Source organism: Lynx rufus, unplaced genomic scaffold (genome assembly GCF_022079265.1).
Source record: "Lynx rufus isolate CCGP_SWC_20201006 ecotype Redwood Valley unplaced genomic scaffold, mLynRuf1.p SCAF_11, whole genome shotgun sequence".
Taxonomy (NCBI): domain Eukaryota; kingdom Metazoa; phylum Chordata; class Mammalia; order Carnivora; family Felidae; genus Lynx; species Lynx rufus.
The window spans coordinates 55,213,233-55,234,803 of record NW_025814825.1 but is presented as its reverse complement, the minus strand read 5'-3'; the positions used below and the strand labels follow the sequence as shown (position 1 = coordinate 55,234,803).

General features: G+C 41.3%; 2 protein-coding genes across 2 annotated transcripts in view; one reads left to right on the top strand and one right to left on the bottom strand.

Annotated features, from left to right (window-relative positions):
- PDZD8 (PDZ domain containing 8) overlaps positions 1-15,452 on the top strand; it is a 72,592-nt gene extending 57,140 nt beyond the window's left edge. Inside the window, exons 4-5 of the mRNA XM_047073500.1 lie at positions 8,391-8,553; positions 12,613-15,452. Coding sequence (XP_046929456.1) covers positions 8,391-8,553; positions 12,613-14,807 — 2,358 coding nt within the window. The 3' untranslated portion in view covers positions 14,808-15,452. The remainder of the gene's footprint in view (positions 1-8,390; positions 8,554-12,612) is intronic.
- Positions 15,453-17,798: 2,346 nt separating this feature from the next.
- Positions 17,799-21,571, bottom strand: part of SLC18A2 (solute carrier family 18 member A2) — a 38,789-nt gene continuing 35,016 nt past the window's right edge. The window contains exon 16 of the mRNA XM_047073501.1: positions 17,799-20,062. Coding sequence (XP_046929457.1) covers positions 19,958-20,062 — 105 coding nt within the window. The 3' untranslated portion in view covers positions 17,799-19,957. The remainder of the gene's footprint in view (positions 20,063-21,571) is intronic.

The window sequence follows — 21,571 nt, the reverse complement described above, 5'->3', positions numbered from 1 at the left end:
CAGACTGTCACAGCTCTGCCACATTCTGTGCTGAGCATGTTATACAGAAGTTGCCCGCGCAAACAGCTCAGTGACTTAATATAAAAGTTGTTCTGGTTTTAAAAATCTTGACCTTTCGATTGTAATTCAGAGTTTAGGGATAAATCTTCAATAATCTTAACCGTCTAGGTCCCTGAAACACAGAATTCAATTGCCAAGCCCCCAGAGCAAGCCACATAAAAGTGATCTATACAATGGCCCGTCAAAAATGGGGATTTTTAGTCACCCTCTGAGAATCTTAGCATGGAGAGTTGGGGCTACTCTGACCAAAGCATCTGTAGTATAGTCTCAAACACGGTGACTTTAAATTTTGTAAACTCCAGTGGCTTTCTGACAGAAATTATTGCTGCATTAGTAGAAGAGTTTCTGACGACAATTTTTAAAATTTAAATAATCCCAGAATATCCAGGGTATTCAGTTGGCGTAAACAAATAATTCTACTTTCAGGCATGTAATTTCAAAAACTTCAGTGTATAAGCTAATTGTCTTTAGCATCTCTGTCTGTACTTGTTATTCTAATTCTATCCCTGCTTAGGATGTGTACCCAAGAGGGTACACGAGGGCCCCTCAAGAAGAATCGTGCACTTTCTGGGGTAATAGGAATGAGGAAGCCAGGCCAAACCGTACGCGGTGGCAGGAGAAAGCAGGTCAAATCTCCGTAACCTGTGAGGAAGCGGGGGAAGCCAGAGAGCTGGCCTGGTGCAGAAAAGGTGTAGACAGAGGAAGACAGGGTAGGGGTGTTGACAGAAATGTGGAGTATCCCACATAAGCTGTGCTGTGGAGGCCCTGAGCCAGTCTGCGGAAACTCACAGTCGAAAGAGTGTATGTCTTCCATTTTTAAAAAATGTGGGCAGCAAAACCACTGCAGATCAACGCAGCAGCAGTAGAGTGCGGCAGTGAGTAGAAAATGCCCTTCCAAAGAGCGTTTCATGATGGGAACTGCACTGTGTAGACGGCTCCTTCTTCAAAGGCTTCCTCTTGTAGAGTCAGATGCCCTTTGTCCCCTAGCTGTCTCCCATCGCCATGCTTCTCAAAAAAGCAGGCTCCCGTAGGAAGCTCTTCTGTTGTTTCAGACCATCACCGCCCGAAGCGGGCCACTTCTGCTCTGGCCACCCGAACGGAGCCGTATTGAGTCGAGTGTCCCTTCGTTGTTAAACCCTGTGGTCCTGAGTCCTCGGTGGACCTTACCCACTGCACGGGAAGGGGAAAGAAGGGAGACACGGGCAGTAAGTTTCAGTCTGCCCCGATAGGTGGGGAGGAAGTAGTCCACGGAGCTTTCCCGCCGGGTCGTGGCCCTGCAGCCGGGTGAGCAGCACCGCAAGGCTGAGCCAGCCTGGAGACTTGCAGCTAACACTTGTGTTGCCCACCTCAGACCTGTTTCTGTCCTTCTCACCACGTTGTCCATCATACGTAGGCATCGCCTTTCACAGTCACCCGTTACGGCGCCAGTTGCTCACCTCCACGGCACATTTCTCTGAGAAAAGCAAGAACTGTACGATCTTATTTTTAGAGCCTCAGTCTTCATTTAGCAACTTACGAAGTGCATCTTTCTCCGCATTCACATTTTGGTTAGGTAAATAAAACGTATCCATGGGAGAATTCTATTTTCAGACTCCTTCAGACTCCATCGGCCATTTTATGGCCTTGGGTTTTAGGTTTAGAGTACTTGAGCTTTGGAGATTTGGATCATCTACATCAGTGACCTATAAAAAGGCAGAGCACTTACTGAATGGTTTACAAATATATGATCTTTATGAAACTTTTTTTGTGAATGGTCTGTTTTACAGCAAATAAACATTGAAGCAATTTGAAACATTTTAAACATTTGACTTTTTAGATTTTTTTTTTTTTTTTTACGGGAAAAAACCTTCCTCTTTGGGCTGGTATTCGTGAAACTGGGTGTTTTTTTAAGAGGTTTGAATGGATCAGTGTGGATTAAATATTATTCATATTCAAGACTGCAGTCACATTATAGTATTAAGTAGTTCATCCAAATGCTCCTTAAACCATAGTTTCCGTTTGTTAACTTTGAGCATCTTGGGCATAAAATTGGTGGTCGAATTGATATTTATGCCTCTTTCTTTTGAAAGGTCTTTTAGTTGAATGAACCAAGATTCCTTCCCTCTTTACATAGACTGAACTTGTCAAAGAACTGGAATACTAAACTTTCGTTTCTTCAAACATGCTTGCTAGCTTGCACCTGCTCCCTTCAGACCCGCTGCTCTCCTTGTTAGATACATTCATTGCCTCTAGTCCTGACCCGGCCTGATAAACTACTAATCCTGCAAGTGTCAAATTAAATTTTTTAGGAGTGCCTTCCTTGCTCTCTAAATGTCAGTTAAGTGATTCCTCTTAAATCACACATGTATGATGGTAATTATTTGTTCATACCTACCTATTCTGTTTCCTTGAGGCCAGGGAAGCTCATCTGTGTTGTTCAGGGCTGTACGTCTAGGCCAGGTGCCTAAGCATTTGAATGAGTAAGTGAATCAGTTGGTACGTTTCTTCCCATTACCTTTCTTTCTCAGTAGCTTTGCTATAGGTTTTGTTAAATGTGGTTTTTTTTTTAGGTCAACATCGATTTTTCTGGAAATGTTACTTGCATTTCATCTCGCAAAGAGGAGTTACAGAATACACCAATGTGAAGACCATTAGCATCTTTTAAAATTGTAATATGAGAAGAATTCTGATAGGAAAGGTATTGGTTACATTATGGACCAGGAAGACTGAGAATGGTCATTTGCATTTAAAAGCCTGCTGACAGAAGTTTCATTACGTACTGGCATCGTGTCCATATGTGTGCACATTGTTGTGTCATTTCTCCCATCCCTGCCCCGCTTGCTACTCTACTAAAAAAGCTGGGAAATAGTTCCTACAACGTCTTTTTCGGAAATTTATTTGCTGAAAGAATACCCAAAAGTATACCTGGTCACAGTAAATTAGGGTCTTTCACTTAGAGATCCTTTCTTGTGCTTCTGTTTTTGGGGTTTTTTTTTTATTTTTTGGGGGGTTTTTTTGCTCAATGTTGAAAGCTTGTGTAGGAGAGAACAGTTTGTAAACGAGCTATATTGATATGTTATTAAAATGTATCTTCTTCTTAGCTGTTGTATGAAATTATGTGCATGTTAGGAAGGGATTAAAAAATCAATATGTTGTTTTCCCCTCAGGTGAAAATACAGCATCCCAGTTGGGTCCAAGAAAGGCTAGAAGGATGTCAGAGTATGAGAGCTCTTAAAGGCTATCTTGGTGTTTTTACTAAATTGCTCTCCACAAGATAGATGCACATACAGCTAGCATTTTTTAACCTGTGTCTTGACATTATTGGTAAAGTTAAATGCAGGCTCTCTGCAATCTTGTGTGTATTGACTTGTGATTCAGCTCATGTAATTGCTCTTTGGTTAGTATGCATCAGCAGTTCTTGACAGTTGATACACTTATTTTTGTATATAATTCAAAAAATGTGAGAAATAATATCTCTACTCCAGATGAAATCTACTTTTTTGGTTTTAACAAAATTCAGGCCGATTGACACAGGCTAAGCCACAGAGAAAACACTGTTTCCTACTTTTATGATGTATTTGTAGCTTTCCAGGTTAATAGATACAGCACTTTGAGTTTAATGAGATACTGTCTATGATAGTCTCTAACACAGTGCCTGGGAAGCTAGAACTGGTTTGGAACCGATGCCTACTACAACTAGCTGAAGCAAAAAAGAGGTACTTGTTCTGGGGATACCGTGGTGTTGCATGGGTGCCACAGGCAGGTGTGAGGGCCACTGTTTGTGGTTTTGTGGGTTAAGCCCTGCTTAGATTTTAGCAGGAGAGCAGTTCTGCCTTAGAGACAAATTGGAACCAGGAACTAAACCACTGTCAGACTTCTCTCTCCCTCTCCCTCTCCCTCCCTCCCTCCTTCCCTCTCTCTCTCCCTCTCCCTCCCCCTCTCTCTCTCCCTCCCCCTCTCCCTCCCCCTCTCTCTCCCTCCCCCTTTCTCTCTCCCTCCCCCTCTCTCTCTCTCAAAATAAATAAACATTAAAAAATCTTAAAAAAAGAAAAACTTCCCTTCAACTGAGCATTACATAATTTGTAAACAAATGGATAGATGAATTTAAGAGCTAATCATAGAAGCCATACTTAACATAAATTCTACATTTAAAGTGAAAGCTGTGTTGTTGAAAGAAAAAAAAAAAACCCAGGTAAAAAGTCTATACAAGACAGAAAATGGGATAATGCTCAGCTTTACACTAAACAATATCTATATTGTTATAATAATTGTAAATACCACTAATTTTTAGCTTTTACAATCAAACTTGATAGCTTAATTACAGTTTGAAAATTAATATAATAGCTATTCAATTTTGATGGTAAGAGTTTTACAAGGTAGAAGGTGTAAAGAGGAGAGGTGAGGAGAAAGATAGAAGTCTTAGTATCAGAAAGATGAAATAAATAGAAGTATACTGATTAAAATTGTAAAGAGGTTACATAGAACTAAAAATGATGTAACACTACTATAATTTGGGGAAAGGAATATGGGGCTGCATCCTTGTCTGTTACAGGAGGAAGTCAGCAGATTGTCTAAAATTTGATACATTCGGAAATAATGATGTGTTATCTAGAGAACAAAAAGTAATCCCTAAACAACTAAAAGAGTTGGAAGGTGGTTGCTGTGGTGTGGGAGTGAGGGGCTTGGAAAGAGAGGACTGTTGCATTTTGGTAGAAGTTATTTTGTGTATTTGATTTTTTTAACCATATGCATGTATTTGATAAAAATTAAAAGTTTATTCATATTCTTTTTTGATATAACAGTACATAAAACTAAAACTTGGGTTACTTTTTTTTTTAATGTTTATTTTTGAGAGCGAGAGAGAGAGAGACCATGAGTGGGGAAGGGGCAGAGAGAGAGAGGGAGACACAGAATCTGAAGCAGGCTCCAGGCTCTGAGCTGTCAGCACAGAACCTGACTCAGGGCTCGAACTCATCATGACCTGAGCCGAAGTTGGACGCTTAACCAACTGAGCCACCCAGGCGCCCCGAGTTACATTTTTAAGTGTTTTTTTTCCAGACACATTTTGTTCTTGCTTCTTACATTTATGTCTGGTTTAATCTTGTATCTAGAATGTAGTATTTCCAGCTATCTGTACTTAAGAGTCAGTATTCATTTGATTGACGTAAGTTAAATGGAAAAACTATCTAAATGTTGCTCTCCTTCCTGATTGACTTTAGGACCATCTATATTCATCCCAAGTTGTTCCTATTAAATTAAGTAAATTGGAAAACTAAGGGCTATCCGAATGAATTACCAGTAATCTAATAATATCTTTAAAAAGACATAAGTATCTTAAGACAAAAATGGTATATTGGTTTTATTCGTTTTTGCTTTAATAGCTTTATTAAGGTGTACTTTAAATGCAGTAAATTCACCAGGTATACAGTTGGTGAATTTTGGTCATTGTATGCAGTCATCTAACCTCCACCCTAATCAAGATGTAGAATATCCCCATTACCTTGAAAATTTTATTTGTGCTACTGTAGGCCCTCAGTCTGCAGTCTCCAGTCCGCAGTCCTTGACAAGTACTAATCTGCTTTCTGTCACTATACTTTTGCCTTCCCTAGAATTTCATACAAATTGAATCATAAGAGCATACGGTTTTTTGGGGTTTGGCTCCTTTCACTCCACATCTTTGAGATTTATCTATGTCATGTGTGCTGTATGTAGTAAGCCTTGAAATCAGAGAGTGTACAACCTGCATCCTTGTTCAATTTAAGGACGGGTTTGGTTAATTTAGGTCCTTTACCTCTCTTTGACTTTGCCTTTCCAAAGGCCTGTAGAGATTTCCATTTGAATCTGTAGATAAATTTGGGAAGAATTGGCATCTTAACAGTAATGAGTTTTCCAGTTTGTGAATGTGGTATCTTTCTCCATTTATTTTGGTCTTCTTTAATTTTCCTTTGCAATGTTTTATAGTTTTTAGTATACAAGTCCTGCACACCTTTCATTAAATTTAACCCTAAATATTTTTTATGCTATTGTAAACAAATTTGGCCTATTTTTTTTTATTCTCTAATTGTTTGTTACCAATAGACACTCATTTGTCTTTTCTATATTGACATTGTAGTCTGTGACCTAATTTCACTTATTAGTTCTAATAGTTGTTTTGTAGATTTCTTGGGATTACTCATGTATAAGATCATGTTATCTGCAAATAAAGACCATTTCTTTCTTCTTTCCAATCTTTATGCCTTTCCTTATGTTATCACCTTGCCTGTATCCTCTGGTATAATACGAGCAGAAATCCTTCTTTGTTCCTGATCTTAGGTAGAAAACCTTCAGTATTATGTTACTTGCAGATTTTTGTAGGTACCCACAATCAGGTTTAAGAGTTCCCTTGCTTTTCTAGTTCAGGACTTTTATCATGAGTGGATGTTGGGGGGTTTTTTTTGGTTGGTTTTTTTTTTTTTTTTTTTTTTGGTTTTTTTTTTGGTTGTTTTATTATTTATAAATAATCCTGTTGAATTATTTACATGGTTTTCTCCTTTGTTTTCTTAATATGTTAAATTATATTGGTTGATTCCTGGCTGTTTAAATCAACCTTAAGTTCCATGTTAAGAACAAAGAGTAAATCACAAAAAAAAAAAAAAAAGTACACATTCCAAGTGATAGTTTTTAAAATTTACAGTTCTCAGACTCATACAATTTAGTTTCTTGCCCATTTGGTACTGTTAACTTTCTGATATTAGAAAAAAAAAATCACATTGTAAGCTTTAGCTTTGGCACTCTGTATATTAAAAATATATTTATGTTTGTGGATTTGAAAGAATGCATTCTTAAGGGCTTAAGTGAAAAAACACTATTAACATTATAAGGTAATTATTTATTATATCATAAGGCAAAAATTGGTTGGACAAATGTTTTTTGGAGATTCTAATACATACGTTTTTTGGAAGGGTTGTTTTTTGTTTGTAAACCTTTAGATAATCAAAAACTTGACTTCATTTCCCAGTTCTTGAGGATAATGTGATTAAGATTCTCCTTAATCTAAAAGCAACTCTGCAAAATCTGTTAACATCCATATTAAAAAACAATTTCCAGGGACGCCTGGGTGGCTCAATTGGTTAAGTGTCCAGCTTCGGCTCAGGTCAGGATCTCGCGGTTCATGAGTTTCAGGAGTTCAAGCCGTGCAGAGGGCTGTCCACTGTTAGCACAGAGCCTGCCCCGGATCCTCTATCCTCCTCTGTCTCTGCCCCTCCCCTGCTTGCACTCACTCTCTCAAAAATAAACAAACCAAAAAACCCAAACAGTTCCAGTAAGGTCTCTCTTATTGGCCAACACCATTAGGTAGGAGAATTAAATTTCTAGCTTTTAAGTGGAATTTATTTATTAAAGCAATACAGACAGTGTTATATTTGGATATCAGCAGGTTATTTGGCAAAGACCCTCATGAGATATCTTGAAGACCAGAACTGAGAAACACAGGCTAAATGACAATACAATTAGATTGATCTGTAATTTATTTAATAAACACAGATTGAATTCTTGTCATCTTGAAAGGATGCGGCATTCAGTTGTTTTTTTTTAATCAGTAATTTGAATGAGGATAGATAACATGTGGTGTTGTCTTTTTAGTTCACAGATAATGTGAATCTGGGACACACTGATAAATTGGGTGACATTTGTTTAGAAAACAAAATGATCTTGATGAGTTAGAAAAGGATATCTCATTAATAAGATACCTCTTAAAAAAAATTTTTTTTTTCAACGTTTATTTATTTTTGGGACAGAGAGAGACAGAGCATGAACGGGGGAGGGGCAGAGAGAGAGAGAGACACAGAATCGGAAACAGGCTCCAGGCTCCGAGCCATCAGCCCAGAGCCTGATGCGGGGCTCGAACTCACAGACCGCGAGATCGTGACCTGGCTGAAGTCGGACGCTTAACCGACTGCGCCACCCAGGCGCCCCAATAAGATACCTCTTAATAAAACAAATGTAAACTCTTTTCTTTTGCCCTCCCAAAGATAATTTAACAATACATCATAAAAACATCTAATGACACAGAAGATATTTCCCATTATGTTTCACAACAAGATTTAGAGGCGCCTGGCTGGCTCAGTTGGTGGAGCATATGACTCTTGATCTCAGGATCATCAGTTCGAGCCCCACACTGGGTATGGAGCCTACTTTAAAAAATTTTTTAAAAACACAAGATGTAGAGTTACATTCACAACGGGATCTCAATTTTTTATTAAGATTAAGTACAACATAGGTAGCAGTTCAGTATCGTTAGGTGTGGGTTAATGTTTTCTCACTCCCCTTCCGTGAGCTCATTGACTGTTTTCATTTTTTTCTCTTTATCAAAGGTTGAATTAATAAAGGGGAATTTACAGAGTGTTGGACTTACGCTTCGTCTTGTCCAGTCAACTGACGGGTATGCTGGGCATGTCATAATTGAGACTGTGGCCCCAAACTCACCTGCTGCACTCGCAGACCTTCAACGGGGAGACCGACTCATTGCTATTGGAGGTAACTGTGCTGATATGCAACACACTTTACATTCATAGAGAAATTAGGAAATGTGGGAGTTTTCCCTATCTTCATTCTATGAGCCTGTTACTTTTATATTGGAAAGAGAAGGACTTTATTCATAAAAATCTGAAGGGAGCACATATGACATTTTAGTCCTAATTATACATTTTAGTCCTAGTGTATAAATCTTTAAAAGACTTCATCTTTAGACCACTCATCTGTAAACTTCTCTAATTTTCCTTTCTTTCCCACCTTCTATTCCTCTAACGTTTATTGAATATGAAAGAAAGGGCGGGTCAACAATTACTTCTGTATCATCTCCACCTTAACTACTGTAGGGCTAAGACTGACAGTATTAGCACTATGACCCTCATCACTTAGGACTAGATAATGAACAGGAGAGAGATTAATAGTCCTTGTCCAAGAGGGCACACTTGAACTATCCTATGGCCCCATATTGATGGCTCTATATTGTCCCTGATGGGCCAGCCATGGCCAGCCATTTGTTAATGTGCTGTCATTAAAGTACAGCCTAAATCACTATTGCTGGTGGAAGAATGTGTCACCTGCATGCCTTCCTGTCAGTTGAACTGGTCACTGCATAAACTCTGTTGATAGGCAGATTATTTGGGTATTTATATAATACATATACACATTTATGAATAAGTAGTAGGACTCACTGTACAGACCAACGGGGAAAAAGTCCAAACCTTTTCCGACCTTTGTAGTACCTCTCCCCTACCGCCGCCCCATTCTAGGCTTGTCAAGAGATTTCTTAAACACGTGGTTGGTCACAGCTGAGCTTCTAAAGACAATGTGGTATCTTTCTCTGACAGCTAAGATAATAAACAAGGTAGATCGGTTCCTAAAGCAAGTTTTCTAGTTACATGTCAACGAAAGTCTGCCTTCGATTCAAATCCATCATGACAGTAAAATAATGAAAATCATTTAGTTGCACACCTAGAAGCCCAACTAAGTCAGTGTTTTCACATGGAGATCCTCTGATCACGTCATAAACAGCACTTCTCAACCTTCTTGTGTATTCCAGTCACCCAGACATGGTGTTAAAATATGGATTCTGCTTCAGTGGACCTCGAGGGGGCCCCAAGATTCTGCATTTCTAACAAGTCCCCAGATGCCACTGCTGGGTCATCGGCACTTAGGATATCAAAGCCATAAAACAGACCTCCTCTGTTAAATAGTTGTTTAACAGAAACATAGCAGCTTATTCTCCCTCAGCTAAAAACTGTAATTCAGTATAATTTTTTTATATCCACACATACTTGTTCTGGTTTCACCTACAGGATATATGTTTTTTTCGTCTGTGTCCTTTTATGAAAGGTTTTCAGTTACATATGTAGTAAATATTATCAAAAATAAATAAATCCAAGCAATATAAATGTATACAGAGTGAAAAATAGAGGTCACCCTTTATAGCTAACATTTGTAAAAACAAAATATTTACTGAGGTAAGGGGCAGGTATAATACACATTTATGGTTTATAGTGATACTTTGCTTATATGGGTATATAATTTTTTTAAATATTTAGTAATGGGATTGGCGTAGTTGAAATAAGATTGGCAAAATGCTTATTATATTTGAAGTCTGATGATGGAGTTCATTTTTCTTGTTTCTGTTTTTCTTTTTTCTCTGCTTTTGTGTATATTTGAAACACAGCAAAAGAAAAGGAATCCAGATTTGGCCAGTTAGTCCTGGAGGAACAGTGGTTGTCTCCACAAAGGTCCCGGTGGTTGGGGCAGAGATGAGGGCAGGTGTTAAGTCACAAAGAACAAGTTTAGATTGAAGTTTTCCCTACTGCAGCTCACCAGGTGGACCTGTGTTTCATTTCCGGCTACGATTTTGCTGGAACTTAGTGTGGTTAGAGGGAAAGAGCAGCCTGGATGAATCATGAAGAGCCACATTAGAAAGCTTTGCGTTTCAGTGGATGAGTTCATATGCTAAAGATTTTTGAGCCAAAGCTTTAGGAAAAGTGGGGAGCACTATGTTTGGTGATTAAGACAGGGAAGGTCTGTGGGGTGCAAATTGGGTTAATGGGGAAGCTGGCAGGTTGATTCCCATAAGACAGGAGAATGAGAAGGTCATAGGGGGCTTTTAACTATGCTGCAGTTGTCGTGTCAATCAACATCCAAGTGCTGATCTCCAGAAGTAGTGAGGGATGTAGGACTAGAGTGAAGAAGAGGGGAGAGCAACCCGAGAAACCACTGCGGTGAACGTGATTCAGGAAGACAGCGAGAAGGAAGGGAACTGTGTCAGACGAAACCATGAGGACGTTTGCGTACAAGGAGCAGATACAGGTGGAGAAAAAGAAAGCAGAGATGGTCAGAACCGAATTGGGAAAATCAAGAAAAAGGTTTTATTTTTTTAATGTTTATTTTTGAGGGAGAGTCAGAACACGAGTTGGGGGAGGAGCAGAGAGGGAGGGAGACACAGAACCCGAAGCAGGCTCCGGGCTCAGAGCTGTCAGCACAGAGCCCGATGCGGGGCTCAAACCCACAAGCCTTGAGATCATGACCTGAGCCACCCAGGCGCCCCAAAAAAAGTTTTAAAGGAGAAGGAAAAGAAAACTACGAGCCAGGATAGCTGCTGGAGCAAAGTTCTGAAGGAGATGGGGAGTAGGGTCCAGAGTGCAAGTCTGATCCGTCCTCACAGATGGGTTCTTAGTAAAAATGGGAGCGAGAAAACGTGGCTGCTTGTTGATCTCTTCAGGAAATAAGGAGAGGTCACCTACCAAATAAAAGATCTTGGCGGGGGGCTCGGGGGGGGGGGGCTGGCTGGTGCTAGGGAGATGGAGCTGGCAAGCTGGCTCAGAACACCAGGTGACAGAAGAGGAAAGGGGCAGGGCAAAAGAATCCGAAATCTTGATGTGAACCTCAGTGAACTCTTGAGACTAGTACTGGGGAGAAAAGCAAGTGGTGTCAGGAGACCAGCTGAATCAGGAGAGCAAAGGAGAAATGACTGGGCCTGGAAATCACCTCAAAACATTCAGTTAGCAGACAGGATCATAAGAGGTGGGAAATAGGAGATTGTGGGTAGGGATTAACTGCAAGTGAAAGACTGCTGTGTGGAAAATTCCAAGTGATAACCAGGTCTAAAGCATGGTCTTAGCTGATGTAGGAGAGGATCTAGGTTGAGGAACTCTGTGGTCAGGTTGTTAGATGGGGTGATGTTACTCTGATGTATTTAGGGTGGCCCTAAGACCTTTGGAAAGCAAAGACCCCTTCTCCCCTTTTCTAAGTCCTACAGAAAGGGGTAGCTTGGATAAGTACCGTTTGGGGCAGGATGGGAAGAGGGCGGGAAACAGAGAGCCTTAAAGATAACCTAGATGCGGGGCGCCTGGGTGGCGCAGTCGGTTAAGCGTCCGACTTCAGCCAGGTCACGATCTCGCGGTCCGTGAGTTCGAGCCCCGCGTCAGGCTCTGGGCTGATGGCTCGGAGCCTGGAGCCTGTTTCCGATTCTGTGTCTCCCTCTCTCTCTGCCCCTCCCCCGTTCATGCTCTGTCTCTCTCTGTCCCAAAAATAAATAAACGTTGAAAAAAAAAAAAAAAGATAACCTAGATGAGAAGACTAGAGAAGCTACTAGCTTTGATTGTCTCAGGGATGGGACAGTATGGTTGCAAAATAGAGGCAAAAGGGAGATTTTTCACTCTAAGTCTTTCTATACCTTTTGAATTCCAAACTGTTAATGCGGCACCTGTTAGAACATAATAAAAGGAAAATTTAAGCTCATACTATTGATGCAGATAGTAACCAGCTTGTTTAACTTTAAAGCAATTTGTGCCTTCCCTGTTCTTTCTGATCCTGACAAAAAGCTTAGTTTGATGGGTAGGGTTAATAAAAATATGTGAAAGGGCCCGCTGTTCATGATAAAGTATTTTTGCTAAATTTACTTCAAGCATTGGTCTCAGAATTTGATCGTGCGGCACAATTACGTATTGCTTTTCCATAATCCTGAAATGATGGCAGTTCGATTCAGCAGAGTTAGGTGATTTTCATTGCAGTAATTTACATATTTTCCCTTTTAAAATCTTTCAACAGGTGTGAAAATCACCTCTACCCTGCAAGTGTTGAAGCTGATCAAGCAGGCCGGCGACCGGGTCCTGGTGTATTACGAAAGGCCCGTCGGCCAGGGCGCGGCCCTGCAGGATCATTTCGGACAGCTGGAGGAACACTTCCTGTCGGCCTCATGCCCACCGAACTATGAGGAGGAGACACCTGCCTTGGCAGCGGATGCTGAGAACAGAGATTTGGACTCTGAATTTGAAGACCTGGCAGGTGATGTCCGAGCACAAACTGAGCTCAAAGATGAGGCACCGTCATTAAGTCACAGTCCCAAACGTACTCCAACAACACTTTCTGTTAAACCCCTTGGAACGATATCACCGGTTTTAAACCGTAAATTAGCTGTAGGAAGTCACCCACCCCCACCAAAACCTCCATGCAAAGAAGGAAATAAACCCTCAGCCCTAAAAGCTTCTGAGGTAACAGACCCAACGCAAGTGTCAAAACCCACCCAAGGATCCACTTTCAAACCACCCGTCCCACCACGACCACAGGTGAAAGTCCCTTTGCCTTCTGCCGACGCCCCGAGTCAGACAGAACCAGATGTGCCCGCAGAAAAGCCAGAAAAGGTGCTGCCTCCTCCTCCTGCAGATAAACCTGCTGAGAAGCAAGCAAAAACTACAGATCACACGGAAGACGCGGCTGCATCGAAGCAGTTTTTAGCAAAGCAAGACGTGGTGAGAGATTTCCCATCAGAAAGTTCCTGCCCTCCCAAGGACAGTTCAGATGACCCCCAGACATGGGAATCGTCAGAAATCCCTTACCGAAATAAGCTAGGAAAATGGACCAGAAGCAGAGCAACCTGTCTCTTTGACATAGAAGCCTGCCACAGGTACTTAAACGTTGCCCTGTGGTGCAGGGATCCCTTCAAGTTAGGGGGTCTTATCTGTCTGGGGCACGTTAGCTTGAAACTTGAAGACGTGGCTCTAGGATGTCTGGCGACATCAAACATGGAATACTTTTCAAAGTTCCGACTGGAAGCCCCCTCACCTAAGGCGATGGTCACGAGAACCGCCCTGCGCAGTCTGAGTGTGCAGAAGGGATTCAATGACAAATTTTGCTTTGGTGACATTACTATTCACTTCAAATACTTGAAAGAAGGAGAGCCAGACCACCCTGTAGTCCCTAACTTAGAGAAAGAGAAAGACCTCCATTTGATCGAAGAGGTTCCTGCCCTACCCAAAGAGGAGCATCTCGTTGGACAGATGGGCTTGACAGAAAACAAACATAGTTTCCAGGATACTCAGTTCCAGAACCCAACTTGGTGTGATTACTGTAAGAAAAAAGTGTGGACTAAAGCTGCCTCCCAGTGTATGTTCTGTGCTTACGTCTGCCATAAAAAATGTCAGGAAAAGTGTCTAGCCGAGACTCCTCTCTGCGGAGCAGCTGATAGGCGGATAGACCGGACCCTGAAAAACCTCAGGCTGGAAGGACAGGAAAGCTTCTTAGGCCTGCCTCCTCGTGTCGATGCTGAAGGTAGCAAGTCAGTCAACAAAACAACAGGTTTGACAAGACATATTATCAATACGAGCTCCCGTTTGCTAAATCTGCGCCAGGTCTCTAAAACTCGCCTTTCCGAACCAGGAACTGAGCTGGTGGAGCCTTCACCAAAACACACACCCAACACATCCGACAACGAAGGCAGCGACACAGAGGTGTGTGGTCCGAACAGTCCTTCTAAACGGGGAAACAACACAGGAATAAAGTTGGTGAGAAAGGAGGGTGGTCTGGACGACAGCGTTTTCATTGCAGTTAAAGAAATCGGCCGCGATCTGTACAGGGGTTTGCCTACGGAGGAGAGGATCCAGAAACTTGAGTTCATGCTGGATAAACTGCAGAATGAAATTGACCAGGAGCTGGAACACAATAATTCCCTTGTTAGAGAAGAAAAGGAAACAACCGATACAAGGAAAAAATCACTTCTTTCTGCCGCTCTGGCGAAATCAGGTGAAAGACTACAAGCCCTGACACTTCTCATGATCCACTACAGAGCAGGCATTGAAGATCTGGAATCTTTAGAAAGTCTGTCTTTAGACCAGCCCTCCAAAAAAATAAGCAAGTACACAGATGATACAGAAGAAGATCTTGATAATGAAATAACCCAGCTGATCGACTCCCAGCCATTCAGCAGCATATCAGAGGGCTTGTTTGGCCCATCCGAGTCTGTTTAACAGACAGCCCGCTTAAATACTCTCAAGTGATTGGGGAAAAGTCGCATCTAAAGTACCACAGATAAACCACGTTTTAAACCCTCTTACAAAGCACTTCGGCCCACTGCTCCACAGTCATTTGCTTGCGTAGGAACAAGAGTGAAGAAGGTGGTTTTCCAGCGAAAACATGACCAGCTCACTAAAATGGTTGTTTCGGATTACATTTATAGCTATGCTTTTTTGGGTTTATACTGGGAATTTATTTTTACTAATTTATTTTTAACTTTTTCTAATTATGTAATTATGTAAGCTAACTTTTCATGTTTATGTATGTGTGATGTCTCGTGTTATTTTTCTTCATCTTAGTTTCTGAATTAGTGTTATGTAGGATACTGTCCAAATTCTTGAACTGTTTTCATTTCCATCACAGTTCTAACGAGTTTGCTGCCCAGATTGACAACGGCAATCACTGAGGGAACAGGTTTTGAATCTTTGTGTTAGGAAGTTTATCATCTCCACTTGCTCGAGATTTTTGTTGTTTTGGGGCTTGGGGAGCGGGGGGGGGGGGGGGGGTTGTTTTTGCCAAATGTAACAAAAGCCGATGCTGTGGCTTTAGTCAGTTACACTGATTTAGTATTAAAAAAAGAAAAAAAGAAAAAACAGTTACATATATTGCTTGCTTTCTATCCTGTGAATTTTTTTCTAGTTTTTGTGCAGTTTTAGTGAGAATATAGTTATTAATTTGAAGAGGTTGCATTGCAAAACAAAATGTAATAGGGAATAAAGAATGCAGTTGGGCAAGAATTTTTTAGACAAGATCACTAAACAGTAACTGGTAGGATTTTGAAATCTAATCTTTTAAAAGGTTGATTGATGCTTTCTCCTTTTAAATGGAAGTTCTGAACATTTATGATTTTTTTTTCCATCTTTAGTTCTCCCATGGGAAATAAAGCATTCAAGGATGAAGTTTCAGAGGCCTGTTCTTAAAATGACCGTGTTGATAACTGACTTTGGCTGTTTTGTTTTAGAAACCTTTTCGTGCGGGAGGATGTTGTGAAGGAGAGGAATCACGCAAGATAGATTTATTTATCGCTTCTCTGACCTGCTGCAGGTTAAAGGAGTAGTGATTCCTCCAGGTGCTTCTGCAGTGCTTCGTTTAAAAAATGAAAACAAAAATTAACAGTACAGTACATAGGACTTGGGGTCAGTTCTCTGATGACAAGGATCTATTTGGATACTCGGTCCGTCGTGTAGACCCCAGTAACGCATGGCCACTATCAGTTATACCATAGAAGTTCTGGCCTTTTATAGGTCTATTTTCCTTCTGTAGGGAACTACTCTGATAATTGATCCATAGTAGAAACTGGCATGATAATTTTGAATCTAGATGGGACAGTTTTGATGGCATAGTAAATTAGTAAGGGTTCTGGTCCAGGTCTCCAGCCTAGGACTCCAGATGAAAGTTTAAGTTCAAACTCTTCCAGTGGCCACGAGTGAACTAAGCACAAGAGTGTTCTGTGCCAGTCTCCCCCGCTCCGAAGTAGGAACAGACAATACTAACTACCTCACAGGATCATCGTGAGGAGAACAGAACGGCAAAAGTGCTCCGAACAGTAAAAAGCTATTCAAAAAGAGTACGACTCTTACGGAGCACAGAAACATGTTTGAGGGTAGAAAAGTTATTCCACTTTTAGAATCAGTGGCCAGTTCTCATTCTTGCTGTTTTTTATGAAGTGAAATATTAGGAAATACGTTTATTGGCCAAGTTTATAGAACAAAAGTCTGTGTATCCCGTTTTGTTTAGTTAAGCATGCTTGCATTTTAAATGAACGCTGCTGTAGAAGTCTTTATACACCAACTTCTCTGAAAGCTAAAAATGGTTCTGTAACATGCTTGAAACAGTGTGCCCAACGTAATAACCAACTTTTATAAAGAAATAACTTACCGGTGATAACCTGGAAGGTCAGTGTCTGTAAGTGGCTGGTGTTGATGAACGGATGACACCACAGAAGCTTTAGTGACAGCCAGGCATGCTGCTGAAGCTGGTGCGTTTGAAAAGAGCTGCAGGAATAACGCAAAATCTTGGTTTCCTAAAAATCTCCTGTTTCAAAAGTATTTAACTCTGTAGAACCACAATTACGAAAAGCTCGGTAATGCTGCTGATTATATTTGTAAAATCTACCTTTAACGTAGTGCAATATTTTTATATCTACTGAGGTAGTGGCATCACGGCTGTACTTGAGTGCAGGGGAGGGGGGGTCACTACAAGCAGCCTAGGGGTAGTGAGGGGTAAGGCTTCTGAAATAATTGTATTCTATTACATTCCTGATGTAATCTTGCTGCCATGCTATGTTATCAATAGCTAAAAATAAAAAGAACTACCACAGAAAACAAGAATATCTTCATTTGCTAACCTCTGAACGAGGGGGTTGGCTACATCTCTCTGGAATCATCGCCGGGTAGAATTCGGCCACGCAAACAAGGTCTTCACAAAGTCCTCTCTTGCTGAACAAAATTGCTAGTTTGAAATCAGCCTAAAAGCATTAAGTTCCGGTGTTGTGTTTTTTTTTTTTTCTTAACCCTATTAGGAATTAGACTGTTTTCTGCATTTCTGATATTTAGATGGAGGATTAGGTTAGACAAGCTGAACGTGTTAGCATTATTTGGGAATCAGAATTATGCTGTGAATTATAGTTACTTTCATCAGATGTACTTGTTCACAGCAGTTAGGAAAACAATCTAACCTTAGAAATGCAGGGATAACTTACTGGGCTTTTCCACAAGGATATTACGTGACTAGTTACAGATTTCAGTTGAAAGCAAATTTTGTTTCCAAAGCCAAAAAGTAGGGTTTCAGACTAACCTGGAGTGAAATTTACCTGATGCCTGTAAGCAGAGAAGAATAGTTCCTCATTAGGTATTCACAGTCAAGACAATACCTTAAAGTGTTATTTTATTCCAGCGATAATGTCTGGTTTATAAAGAAATACAAACAGGCACAGTAGTGTTCAGAAGATTTATTAAGGAAACGAGCTAAAACAGGCACATACACTTAGCAGTCGAGAGAACTGAATATTCTTTGCTACCTCATTAGTGGTTTTGTATCTGTTTGCCAGGTACAAACATGACCCACCTCTGCTCAAAAAAAGAAAACGTTCAGGGAGCTGTATGTTCTTTGTTCTGATACACACGTTAAAAGAAGAAAAAAAAAGCATCACTTCATAGTCTTGCTAACCCCAGGATATCAGTCCTATAAAAGACCTTGCAATTTTACCCCCTCAGATATAATGGATACCTTTGCTGCTAAAACAGTTTTGAAAAACTCCCGTCTCTTTTGTCTTCTCTCTGGAGATCAACAGTGGGCATGCCTCTGCCAGTCATTCTTGAAGAGACTGAAGCCTTAGAGGCAAGAATAAAATTGGAATAAAGCATTGTGGTCAGGGAGAGCCACAAACCCGTAGCACGTTCCCCAAGGGGGTCTCCCCTGTGGGAGAAAACAATCCCGCGGATTTAGGTTAGCCATAGGACAGCACTTTTCCATCCATCTTTACAGAGTCACAGATTTAAGTTGCCCAAGGCAAGTATGTGAAGTTCATTTGCTTCCATCGCTGCCCTTGAAAACCAGATTTCAAATCATTCAAAACCCCACAGAAAAGCTTCCTAAAGCAAATGGAAACCGGATTAGCTACTTCTAGAGAATTACAAGGTTGAGGTTGAGGAGTCCTCGTTCTCAAGTTCTTGGCTCCTTGTCCAAGTTAACAGAAACACAGTATTAGCTTAACAAAGAACAAACATTAGGTAATTTCTGATTACAGAGCTACAGAGTTCACAAGTGTTTGCGACATTCTACACTATCTGCGCACTCCAATCACATCTCCTACAAAACCTGATGTCAACTGACGTCAACTGACGATACTATTAACACAGTTATTTGCTGTTGAAAAGGCACATCAATGTCGTCATGCTTAGAAAAACCACGTTGCACAACACTAGACACGAGAATACATACGCCTTTCTAGATGTTTGGGGTTTTTCTGTCTTTGAAAGGGGATGTGTCCTGACCACTTTTTTTTTTTTAACCTGTTTTCCCTAATGTGATTCAAGATTTCTTTCCTCCATCTTCCTTTAAAATTTGTCGACTTGAACAACTTTCAGAAGTCTAAAAAATAATAGTTACAGTTGAAAATTTAACAGATACCTAGAAAACACTTGGATGGCCTCTTAACAGGTCAAAGGTACGTGGTCTGATTTTTTCACATCATAGCAGCGATTAGCCTTTTAAATGTCTAAAACTTGAACGAGACGTTAATATAGCGATCCTGCTTAATCTTGTCTGTATAAGGGATCTCTACCCTCACTTTTCTTTCATCCAGTAAGACAATCCAGTATATATCTTAAAGGGAAAGCTAGTTCTACAACTATACTTTGGGTGCTTTTCTCCACTTTTGGACTATTTTCTAGTTTTCTCCTTCTGGCTCTAGTGCCAAATTACCAAATTACGTGACTTGTAAACGTGTAATTTGAAACCATCTGGTTCCAGGTAGATGGTTACACAGAAAACTAATGCCAGCTGCGATTTATGAGTAAGTCCATAAGATGACGGACCCAAGTTCCTGTCCTCTGCATTTGAGGTAACTAGCTTTTAACTCATAAATATGTTGATAGTAATTACAAGTTCACCACACGCAGCGTCACTACATAATATGCTGTCTTACTTGATTCTGTTTTTCAGACTTCCTTCTGGTTTCTCAGTGTTGGAAGTGTCTCGGAGATAATGTGTGCTTTAATTTTAAACACCCATTACCAATATTCAGAAAAAATATACGATTCTTTTGCCCAAGTGTTTATGAATGTAAGTTTTTTAAAAATTATATTTGATTTGGATTCAAATATTTATAGATTTACACTATATTTCGTCAAAATATATTGTATAATATTGAATAAAATCAAATACATAAAATAAAGTTTTCAACACTATTTATACAAACCCCTAGAAAAGCTGCTTTTTCTTTATAAGGCTGTTGGCAATCGATCACAACCACGGAGAAGAACGAATAACCTTTGGTTGTTTGGCTTTCGCCAGGGACGATGGTGCGACTAAGTTCTGGAGGAGTCATTTCACTGGTAACACTGTTTTGTACAAATAAATACTTTGACGACTTTTGAGGATCTCAGTCACTTTCAGATTCTTCATCCTCACCTATCGGATACGACTGGATGTTATTCTGGGTGTACATCTTTGTCTTAATGGGGCAGTTGTGATCCATGAGAATAGCCTGAAAGACAGCAGAGTGCACATACGGTGATCTTGTTTCACAAAGATGGTTTCAACCTACCATTTTTGAGGATCACTAGTTTGAAGGCTGTAGATGGCACCACCCCGTGGGAACCAGTCCTTAGGTGCAACTGCCAGGTTGCCTGGCCCGGAAGCTGCGGGGTTGGACGCTCCAGCTCCAGGAGGATCCCAGGCAACAGGAGAGACTGCAGAAGTGGTTTCCGCCTGGGCCACGGGCACCCTAAAGCCATGCAGCAAGGGCTTATGCGGGTTACGTTTAGGAAGAGTTCTTTCTTTTTTTTTTTTTATGTTTCTTTTTCAGAGAAAGAGACAGCATGAGTGGGGGAGGGGCTGAGAGAGAGGGAGACGCGGAATCCAAAGCAGGTTCCAGGCCCTCAGCTGTCAGCACTGAGCCCGAGGCGGGGCTCGAACTCCTAGACCGCGAGATCATGACCTGAGCCAAAGCTCTACGCTTAACCGACTGAGCCACCCGGGGCGCCCCCGTTTAGGAATTCTATTTGGAATCTCGGAATTGGGGGGATGCTGGAGTCACACGGTGCCAGCTGTTCACTGTGGCAACACCCTTAATCGGCACGCTCTGTCCTTGACGAGGCAAACTCCCACGCTGGAAATGTACCTCCACCGTGTATGTATGTGGATCTGGTTCTGATCGCAGCCATCTTCGCAGGCTGCCCTTCCAGTATTTTCAGACCACAGCCACGGTCCCTTAGATTTCCCTGCACTAGACATCACAGGGCCCATACGTTTTCATAAATGGCATTTCCAGAGCACCTCTCCTCCAAATCCTAGAGGTCTTCCTCTTGTCCAAATGTAGGATTTAAAAAAAAAAAAAAAAAATTCCTCTGATGCCCATAAAAATCTTATGCCTTCTCACTGTCACTAAAAATGTAAAAACAGTCCATTGATCCTCAATCGATAAACCCATGCAGTCATTATTCTCTTGAAAGTGTGCAGACCAAGCATATAGTCTGAGAAGACAGCCGCCCCTTATCGGACCGGGACCACGCTAAGCATTCCTGCCACAACACTGCAGCTCCACGAGAGCCCCACCTGGTAGGCGGGTAACCCTGTGCGGGCACAGAGATCAAAGAACGTGACCAGGGATGCACCGCTGGGAGGGGACAGATGCGTGCCAGGCAGCCTTATGCCGAGGTCTACTCTCGCAGGGCTCCAGGGCAGAGGCAGAAAAGGGCCAGAGCACAGCAAGGGACGCTGCGTACAACTGAAGGAGATGGTCCCCCATCAGGTGTGTTTTCTGGACTTTTCTTCCAAGTAAATAATTCCCCCAAGACCTTGTTGTGCGGTGTGAAAATCTACATGGAAACATTTCTCTGTTGATATGAGCCCACTGAAACCTATCTTTGTGTTTGTCCACTACTCCCCGCCCCCCATCCCCCAGGTCCCGCTCCACACATTTGAGACCTTCTGTAACTCCCCTCGGTGCTAACCCATGTATCATTTCCTGAGAGAATCTACAGTGATCTGCCTG